General features: G+C 42.3%; 1 protein-coding gene across 1 annotated transcript in view; it reads right to left on the bottom strand.

Annotated features, from left to right (window-relative positions):
- Positions 1-5,471: 5,471 nt before the first annotated feature.
- Positions 5,472-11,050, bottom strand: part of ap2s1 (adaptor related protein complex 2 subunit sigma 1) — an 8,351-nt gene continuing 2,772 nt past the window's right edge. The window contains exons 4-5 of the mRNA XM_080772303.1: positions 9,061-9,120; positions 5,472-7,497 (exon numbers count right to left, since the gene is read on the bottom strand). Coding sequence (XP_080628429.1) covers positions 7,396-7,497; positions 9,061-9,120 — 162 coding nt within the window. The 3' untranslated portion in view covers positions 5,472-7,395. The remainder of the gene's footprint in view (positions 7,498-9,060; positions 9,121-11,050) is intronic.

The raw sequence follows: 11,050 nt of genomic DNA, 5'->3' as shown, positions 1-11,050 counted from the left end.
ACGACTGATATAGAAACATAGCTTTTTCCGAAAACTGTCAGGATGTATACAGAAGACATTTTTAGAATCTGATCTCAGGTCAAAATGGGTTAAATATTTCAATTTTGTGGTAGGCCTGTAGCATTACGTGGAAGCGTGGATTGAACCCGGGGGCCGGGGCTCCCACTCACCAGACCAACGCGCAGCCTACCGTGCCAATAGGGCTGAGCCCGATTAGCAGGACTGTTGCAGGCTGGGTCTCAGCTGCATGGAGGCTACACCTACTTCCTACTACTACAAATATTGTAGTTTTTACTCCACTACATTTATTTGACAGATATAGATTTAGATTATTAATATTAAATCTATTTCAGCAGCCATTGATGATGTCATTGGTAGGCAGGTTTCTGAACTGTCCACATAGACAAATCATGCCATGTTATAATGAGCATTAGTGACGCCGATATATTATATAAAGATGAGCTTGAAAACGGGTGACGTGCATCTGAAGAATAATGATTGTTCTATGATAGTTGTCATACACCAGCAGTGATGAGCTTACTCAGAATCTCTACCTCTATATCCCAGATAATAATTTAAATATCAATGATATTATTTAAGTTATTTTGTATCTTCTCTCACCTGCTGTCAGCTGGTTTACTTCACTTTGAAGCCGGTCCTTCTCCTGCGTAACTTTATTTGAGAAGAAAATCTCAACGTTGTTAATTATCCTTTTTTTCATGTGCATTGTCACTTGTCAACACTACTTTATTCATCATACTTTTCAGATGCATATCATGCAATGCAACAATACAAAAAGAAACGATGAATTTGATTACAAAAATACAAAAATACGATAAAGCATTTCCTGTGTTGCACAACGTGAGTTGAAGTACTGGAGTGCTTTCTTTTACAATAATATAAGTGCGCAGGCCTTTAAAACTCTGTTAAAAAAGAAACTGCGAGTTTGTTGATCTGCTAGTTTCACTATTTGAAATATAAGGCTTAGAAAGGTAGTGGAGTCAAAAGTATGTCAATAGTATCATATCATATCATACCATATCAAGCCTTGTACCCTATTCTGAGAGACTTCTAGACTCCACCTTGTTGGAGCCTTTGCATGCTTTTACTGGAACTGGGACAGACTACGCAACTCTGAAAAGGGAACTCATTGTTGCAAAGCCAAAGTTGGCCAAGTTATGTTGTCCAAACGAAACAGACCTGGCCACTGTGTCTAAACACATGAAGACATACGAGAATTAAAAGCATTTCCTCTGTTGCACAAGTTGTCCCAAGCCCGGGTAAATGCAAAGGGTAGTGTCAGGAAGGGCAATTGGGTTAGCATACTGTTGGTCAAAGAAGGAGAAGTGAGTGATGTGGTAGTTTAGTGACATGTAATACTCACAGTACACAGCCTGGGCTATGTTGCCACCGATCAGTATAAGACACAAAATCACCATAGCAACAGCTCTGAAAGGCCTTCTCCCTGTTAAGACAAAAACAAGATAAGAGTAAATGCCGTTAGCTAAACCCAACCGGACCAAAGTACTCTAAAATAAAATACTAAAATACTTTTACACATAAAGGGAATCACTTCTATAACTGTCCTCGGCCTCAACTCTCCTCTGTCTCACATTCTTTGTCAAGACTGGAAAAGCATAAATATATGTATGTATATCATATACATACATATAGTACAGTATACAGTATATGTATGACAGCTTTCAAGGATGAGAGGCTTGAACTATTGACAAGTTAACAAATGGTAACTATCTTGATTATTACTCTTAGAGTCCTTAGAGTTTAATGAAAATGGCACTTATCATGATTTTTTGTAAATGATGTATACTTAGTTAATTCAGTCAGAGAACTCACAAATATACATAAGATGTAATGCGAGCGTGAATGCTCTTTTATCTTGGCATCAAAAAACAAAACAAAAACTGCAACAAGACAACATTTCACATAACATGGACATAACGTAGACATAACACATGGATCATTGCATCATGTATCTGCTATAGTGATGATTAGTGAAAACATGAACAGGTAGTCTCAAGATGAGAGGACAGCACAGTTTTAAACAAATGAAAATATGTTATTGAACGAATATGGACAGGCAGATTGTTCCAGTCACAGGGAGCTTTGAACATAAATTATTTTTTGCCAACTGATGTGGGTATATTAAAGTAAACCTGTGAGCAATGTCTAAGTTGATGTGTAGAAGTGTATGGTATCATAAGCTGTTTCAAATAGTGTGGATAATTGAAATGAATACATTTAAAGATTAAATGCAGCCAGTGCTGCTGTCTTCTTGAGGTGGGAGATGGTAAATTGAGATTTTCGTACAAGGTACAGTGGTGGGTCAGATATTAGTAATATCTCTTACCAGACAGCTTCTTCTTGGTCTGAAGATCTCCATAGACGGCATCGTCTATCTTGTGCCGATCAAGACTCTCATAATAATGTCCTTCTTCAGACATTTCTACATTAGTTCTTCTTGTAGTGACGATGGTTTCATTCTCGTAGTCTGCATCGTCTTGGACCTCAATGTTTTCAGTATGCCTCGCTACAGCCATCTGTACCTTTATGACTTCAATTCTTCCTGAACCTTAACCCTCTCCCAACCCTTTATATGATCAAGAAACTGCATCAGCTCAACATCCCCCCACTTCTCATACACTGGACTCACAGCTTCTTGAGCAATAGACCACAAACAGTTAAAGTAGGTACATCATTTTCATCAACTGCCATCACCAACACAGGGGCCCCTCAAGGCTGTGTCCTCAGCCCCTTCCTCTACACTCTGTACACAAATGACTGTATTAGCCCCTCACCCACTAACATCACATACTTTAAATACTCTGATGACACTGCCATTCTCGGACTGCTCCATGACAATAACTCTATTACGGTCTATCAGAATACCATTTCTCATTTCACACAGTGGTGCACTGACAACTACCTAGAGTTGAATGTGGTCAAAACAAAAGAACTGGTCATTGAAACAACAACCCACACTGGACTTAACCCACTCCTCATTAATGGTAAAACAATAGAGCAGGTAGACAGCTTCACATACCTTGGACTCACACTGGACAATAGACTCAGGTTTGATCAACACATTACATCTATCCAGTCACGCTAATACAAAAGCATTATTCAACCTGTTCTGTTGTACTGTTCTGCATGTTTCTACACCATACTGTCCATGCCTAACAGGAACAAACTTTTCAGTATCACCCGTATTGCTTCCAAAATCATCGGACTTCCTACACCCACACTTTCTGATATGAACAATAACGCCATCACACGACTAGCACTCTCGATATCAAATGACACTGACCATCCTTTGTATAGTTTCTTTAACCTCATGCCATCTGGACAAAGATACAGAACCTTGCCATGGAAAAAGGTCCGTTTTAGTAGGAGTTTTGTCCCCTCAGCCATCGCGGCATTAAACAAACTGCCCCGCCGATAGGATGGTTCTGTACACAGCTTGTGGGGACCTCATGTTTTGTTTTTTGTACTGTCTTGGTGTTATGTGCTCTGTGTTGTTTTTGATGTGGGTGTTGAACTGTTGAACAGATTGTGAAGACAAATATCCTTCGGGACAATAAAGATTATTATTAAATTATTAACGCACCCCTCACCAACCTTAATAGGCCTATCTCACAGCCCTTCCCCGCCCCCTTTCCAGACCTAGTGGTGCTGACGTGACGTCACTCCATAGACTTTACATGTTAAAAGACCTACATTCAGAAGCCATAAACAACGCAAAACGTTATTCTATTTGGTTTAGAGGTCTTAACATCTTGTTTTCTTCATAATAATATTGGTCTTTTACATTTTAACATTTGGAAAAGGCCTTAAATGGTGCAGAGAAAGCAGGTAGGGATTTAGCTCTGGTCCATAGCCTTACTCACGCCCATTCCTCCTCATGTTTAAGTGTGGGAAAAAATCGCGGCACTCCATCTTTAAGGAAATGGCGTCCTTGGAATACGACCAGCTGAGACCCCAACTTTAGCTATAACATATCTGAAAATAGCAGACCTACAAGCTCATAGCGCGGCACTCGGTGCCGCGCTATGAGCTTGTAGGTCTGCTATTTTTGAAAAATCGTGGAAATGTGGTGCACATCTTTGAATATATATTCTGTCAGAGCGATCGTTTTTAACTCAATCTTTGCTTCATGGGGGGTCCCTGGAACAACATATTTTCAGATGGGGGTCGGCGGCCAATTACATATATTTTTGGGGTCCTTGACATGAAAAACATTAAGAATGACTGACATAGAAACATAGGCTTTTCAGAAAAATGTCAGGATTTAGAAGACATTTGCAGAAATGTCTTCAGGTCTAAATGGGTTAAATCAGGGATACTCAAATAGATTTACCTGTGGGCCACATTACAAAAATGGCAAGGGGCCAGGGGCCAGTAGATAAAATTACGACATTAATGATACTTGATAACTTCTCTCTTTCAATTGCTTTATTTTCGCAAAATGTATCAAAGTACAATGTGCATGCACACAATATGTAAATAAATAAATGTGTTACATTTTCTTGCATAAACACATGCGTGTTGTCTGCCTTCCTGCCTGTCCAATTGTCCATGAGTAGCTGTCTGCCTGCCTGTCCAATTCTCCATGAGTAGCTGTCTGTCTGCCTGTCTATGAGTAGCTGTCTGACTGCCTGCCTGTCCAATTCTCCATGAGTAGCTGTCTGTCTGTCTGTCTATGAGTAGCTGTCTGCCTGCCTGCCAGCCAGCAAGTTGGTTAACAGAAAATAAATTGTTATGGCTGAGTAAAATAAAATACAATAAACACAATTTGCCTGAAAATAGATTACCCAGCTATGACCTTTTTCATGAAAAAAAATGAGTAGTGATATGGCTGACTGAGTAAAATAAAACAATCTACCTGAAAATAGATAGCTATAAGTGAGGAGCAATTTCCGCAATTACCATTTCCGCAATTTCCATTTCCGCATTTTCCTCAATTTCCATTTCCGCAATTTCCATTTCCACCATTTCCGCAATTTCCGCAATTACAATTTCCGCAATTTCCATTTCCATTTCCAACTATTAATGGCAGCTGGGTTTCATCATTCAAATAAAATAGAATTCTGTCCGTTTAGCTATAAAATTATGTCAGGGAATAGGGATACACAGTATATGTCTTTCATTTGCATTGCATCTCCCCCCCCCCCCCCCCCAAGCTTTTATTTTCGTTCGAGTAATAGTACAACTCTAATAGTATTACTTATAATAATGTAATTAAAGATAACTTCATTCAGATTTATTTATTTTTATTTCATTTTCCAGATTTTTTTTTCTTCTTTTTTTTAAGATTTTCATTGGTGGGCCAGTCATAATGGTCCCGCGGGCCTGATGTGGCCCGCGGGCCTGAGGTTGAGTATCACTGGGTTAAATAGACCCATTTGAATAGAAATCATCTGAACCACAGAAAAGCAAGACAAGAGGCCAAGGTGTTCTTTTTCAACAGTTGTTTATATATCACTTCATTTGTTTTCATTATATACACTGAAAGGCATAAAATTAATTCAACGGGAGAGGAGTAACACCTACAAACATACATCTTCAACAAGCTCACAGGGGAGGGGAGGGGAGGGGGGGGGGGGTTCAGTACATCTACACTAATGCCAAATCATAATAAAAAAAAATAAAACATACAAAAATTCAACAATAGTAACATGTAACCCATTATAACTTCTCAACCTCCAGAACTGGATGTAATCAAAAGATTTAGGATTATGGAAGGTACTATCAACACAGAAATCCTCAATTCAGTGTTGTAATTCAGGAGGCTTCCGCTGGGGGGGGGGGGGATTTAATTTCTGTACAAAGCCAATTTCATAATGTGCATTTAGGGTGACAACCATATAATGATCCTGACAGAAACAGACCATGTAGTGGGGAAGGGTTGGAAAGGCTCTAGGAAAAGTATGGAATGAACGCGTTTTTCATACAAGTTTCATACAATTACACATAATGCATGTAAACACCATACCACGCAAACCTCACAGTACTGCATTACATAAAACACATACTATTATTACTAGATTGACCCGTCAGCTGTCCTTCTGACAATAGAAGCTGTCCTTCTATTGGGCATTTAGAGGCGATAGTGTAGTGTTCACATCAAACTGTTGAGTGGCATAGAATAGAACGACAGTATAGCCGTTAAACTAAATCTATAAAAGGTAATACTATAGCTTGTAGTTCTGCAAGTAAATAATTAAGCTTTACTCTAGCATCCTGGGAGCTTTCTAGAGCCCAACACACACCGCCTGCGAATGCCGCGCGTCAAAACAGCCGCCTCCGTTATTTTCAATGAACCTATCGCACACCGGCGGCGTCAGACGCGCGCTGACGCCTCGCCTGACGCTCCGATACGCCACCGTTCTATTTTCCAGGCGTTGCCGCGTCGCTGCGCACCCGGCGTGTGTTGGGCTTAGCAGTGCTTTAGTTGTACTGTGAAGCCTCTACATCGGTCCAATATACTGGAACCAGGACCAGAACCACAGCAACATCGTTTGCGGGGGTTGTCTGCACACATGGATGGAAGACGATACGACACACACGTACGCACGCATATTCTACAGTAACCAACCAAAGAACAGCACTGCTGCTGCACACCAACTGGCTCCCCCTCCCCTGTGAGCAGGGTCTTGAGAAAGAGGCTCTGTGCTCCAAACGTCACGGTTGCATCATGTCTTTCAAATGGGAGCTAGTTCATGTGCAAATATCTTATTTAGATTTATTTTTTAAACACATGGATCATCACAGGCAATATCTCATACTCCATGGTGTTAGTTTTAGTTACATTAGTGCTATTGAATGAAGGCTGGGGTTCGTGATTAGGAAGATGAGAGGAGGGGGAGGGGGGGAGGAGGGGGAGGGGGGGGGGGGGGGATCAATCTGTCAAAGATCCCATCAAGCTACAAAGTAATTGAATACAAAGACTTAACTGGCATGATATATATATATATGGCTTAAGTCAAGCTGAATAAAACATTGATTGTAATTACTGTACTGTAGCTCATCATGAAATGAAATGTTAAGTGCCGTAAACCTTCAAACATATCGAAATATGCAACCGCTACACCGAGGAGCGAGTGGTTCAGGCCAGGGCTGTGCACCACGGTCCTACGCTCGCTGAATGACACCATATATAGACTAATATATGGTGTCACTATAACTCGATATGATATATATATATATCCCCCCCCAGAAGTTCTGTAAGGGGCGGAGCCAGCTCCATGGCAGCTGTACACACTGACGAATGAGGAGTCCTTTCCAGAATGATGTCGAAAAGGGGGGCGAGGTTAGGTGAGGTGAATTGGGGGGTGGGGGCAGGGGGTAAACGGGTAAAGGACAGACATCTGGACCCCCTTATTCGAGTGATTGCAGCATGAGGAGCTGCTTCAGGACCTTGGTCTGACTGGTCTCTCGGATCTCTCCAGCTAGGAACATCTCGTCCACAACGGTGTACACCTGAGGGCAGAGGACAGGAGGGCGCTGGGTGGAACGTTACGCTTACACTATTTGTAATGCTTTGTTCCATGTCAAGTTGCAACATCCTTTGCAGGAAACTATGGCATCACATTTAATGCACTTTGCGAGTGTGGTTAACAGAGAGGGAAATTACTCTTGAGGCTGAGCACGCAAAGTGCAATAAATGTTATGCCATAGGTTCCTGCAAAGGTTGTTGCAACTTGCACCAGTAACGTTGCATGTCCACATTGAGGAAACATCTCAAAATAAATGATACGCCACACATTTCAACAAAGACAGTTCTGCAAACGATACATGAAAGATCTTTGCCAGATCTCACTCCAAGTGGCTTAGGGAGCCTGCACTCTCCTCGTTCTCAACTCCTCAAATGCAAACAATTTCTAAGTCACGGCATGCTGGGGAACGGAGTGTGGAGGAGGTAGAAACTAAGGAATTGGGGTTTAGCTTAGGCTGGGAGGAGTGTTCCTACTTCCTATATGTCGCCTGGCTTATAGTCCCACTGGTCCCATGTGGACCATGCTGGCTCTTACTCCAGAGATAGGACCTCTTGAGTTAGCATAGGTAGGGAGGACAGTCTCCACTGATGGTGGTTATAAGACCTCCACATGTTGCAAGACTGTCAGGCAGTCGTGTCCTTAAATGTATGCATGCTGGTCCCAAATGGACCTCCTGCTGGCTCCTAGGCCTGAGCTATAGGCGCTTAGAGTGGGCATAGGTATACAGAAGGGTCAGACCCACATAGTGGTGGTTATAAGACCTCCACGTGGTGCATGATTGTTTGTCAGGCAGACAGGGGTGTCCCTATGTCGGACTGGCTCACAGGAGAGTCTGACCATTAATATTACTGGGGCCCCCAGTGACTGATCATTATGGCGCAGAATATCCTCTCCCCTCTCCTCTAGAACAGCTACTGTAGTACGAAAATGCAAAAAGTGCAAAAAACACGAAATGAGGGGCGCCCACTGTATTTATATTGGCCACATGGCATTTAGTGTGCCCTAAACAAACATTAAAGTCCATATATCTTGGCTGCCACATGACTTTTGGAAGGCATCAATGCTTGTTTTTGTTGGATAGCCGCAGGGACACAGCGTGGAGGGAGGTTAGATTGGGATTCTATGGGGAGACCGAGACTGGAGCCCAGGGCTCAAGGTTATTGCCAGCAGCACCAAACACAAAGTAAATGTGAAATTAATTTTACACACACAACTACTACTACAGTCTCGGGAATAAGAAGATGTCTGTGACAAGCATAACTGAACCCTATCCATGCAGAGTTTCATTCACAGGTCAGAAACACAGCCCTGCCTGCCAGACGAGCATTATAATGGAAGGACTGGTGTAATTATAAGCTACATACCATTGCCATGGCACCACCATAAATAACCACGATGCACTAAAACAAATCACCAATGTAGTTTATTATTTTACCCACCCCCTTTGTCTTAACAGCACATTGTATAGTATATATATACACTATACAACACAGTACACACATGTATGACTGAGAATTGTCACCACTCTGAAAGAGCTTGGTCTTACCTTGTAGAAGTTAAAGACGAGGTCCAACTCACACACGTTGTGGAAATACTCGTTTAGCACCTGGTGAAGGGGAAAAGGCACCACAGTTATCCATTCCACAGTGGATGACAGAACTGCTTTGTTTTAGAGTGGACGCAGCTAGGAATTATTATTATTATTACCGCTAAGGGAATGGATTGGTGACAAAGAGCCGGCCCTGCAGTGAAACCCACGCAGTCAGTCAACCTGCCTTCATTTAAATCTCAGATGTGCAGAGAGTGAAAATATGAACGACTTATTAACTGCACAACGATGTCACCTCACATGTAGGGCTTTCACTACTAGTCATTTTTACTAGTTGACTAGTTGTTTAACTACCGATTATGTAAAAACTAATATATATATATTTTTTTCCTTTAATGATATACATTTAAAAACTGTGTACAATGGGGACTATAATCTAGCATTCTAGCTGATCTTGAGGCCTACAAAAAAACGGGAGGAGAAAAAAATACGTTTTCTATATTATTTATTTTTCTTCAACTAGTCAACTATAGTACAAGCAAGGTGGACTAGTGGATTTACTAGTCGAATAGTCGACTAGTTGCTTAAAGCCCTAGTCACGTGTCCATTCCATACGTAGAGGGGGACATGGAGGAGGCCTATAGCATAGACCCCTGGGGGTCCGTGCTGGTAACCACATTATATATATAGGGTATAAGTGGGGTAACATTGCACATGCATGCCCATTTTCATATTTTGTGCAAGTTTGGGTTTAGAGTTTCAATTCATTTCAGTGTTTTTCAATATTGTTTTCGACCAATCAATACGCTCATCATGCCCATAGACTGTAAAAAATATGGACAAAGCGTTCTGCGGGTCTAACATGATCATATGCTATAGGCCTCCTCCATGCCCCCCTGATCATGCCCAGGCAACACATTTCCAGATCATAAAAAGAGGAGGAGGAGGGAGACACTGCCACCTGCTGGTTCAAGAGGCTTTGTCTTTCGCCCCTTCCTCAGGCATCGGATTAGTGATAAAAAAACTACATTTTAAATGGTATGAAATGTGGACGCATAAGCTTTGACCGACACGGCCCAGTGGCATGCAGCAGCATTCTAGGTCATGGAGCTCTCTTGAACAGCAGAGTGTCAGGAATGGACTGTTTCTCTTCATGGCCACATTCCGCCTGTCCCTTGAACACTGGGTGTGCACTGAGAGAGCTGTTCTGCTATCCCCCCGCGACCCGAACACAAACCTTGAACACTGGGTGTGCACTGAGAGAGCTGTTCTGCTATCCCCCCCGCGACCCAAACACAAACCTTGAACACTGTGTGCACTGAGAGAGCTGTTCTGCTATCCCCCCCGCGACCCAAACACAAACCTTGAACACTGTGTGCACTGAGAGAGCTGTTCTGCTATCCCCCCGCGACCCAAACACAAACCTTGAACACTGTGTGCACTGAGAGAGCTGTTCTGCTATCCCCCCGCGACCCAAACACAAACCTTGAACACTGTGTGCACTGAGAGAGCTGTTCTGCTATCCCCCCCGCGACCCAAACACAAACCTTGAACACTGTGTGCACTGAGAGAGCTGTTCTGCTATCCCCCCGCGACCCAAACACAAACCTTGAACACTGTGTGCACTGAGAGAGCTGTTCTGCTATCCCCCCCGCGACCCAAACACAAACGTCACGGTCCCTCCGTCTGTGCTACCTTTACACCTAGCCTAGGTGGAAAGGTTCTGAAAGAACCCTTTTGAAAACACTGAATCTGAAGCCTTCAATCACCACAAAAGGTTTCAGCTTCACATTCAAACATGATTCTTTTTTAGTTTATATATTTTTTTCCATATTCATTAAAACATTACCAAACTTACATGGTTATCCACATGAAACCCAGTGTCCCTTTTCTGGGCGTGTAATAATTAGGTAAACATTTGGCGAAATACGTATGGCCTAAATATGTGTGTGTGTGTGTGTGTGTGTGTGTGTGTGTGTGCGTGCGT

The sequence above is a fragment of the Protomyctophum bolini genome (assembly GCF_963924005.1).
Source record: "Protomyctophum bolini genome assembly, chromosome: 9".
NCBI lineage: Eukaryota > Metazoa > Chordata > Actinopteri > Myctophiformes > Myctophidae > Protomyctophum > Protomyctophum bolini.
This window is presented reverse-complemented; position numbering and strand designations above follow the sequence as displayed.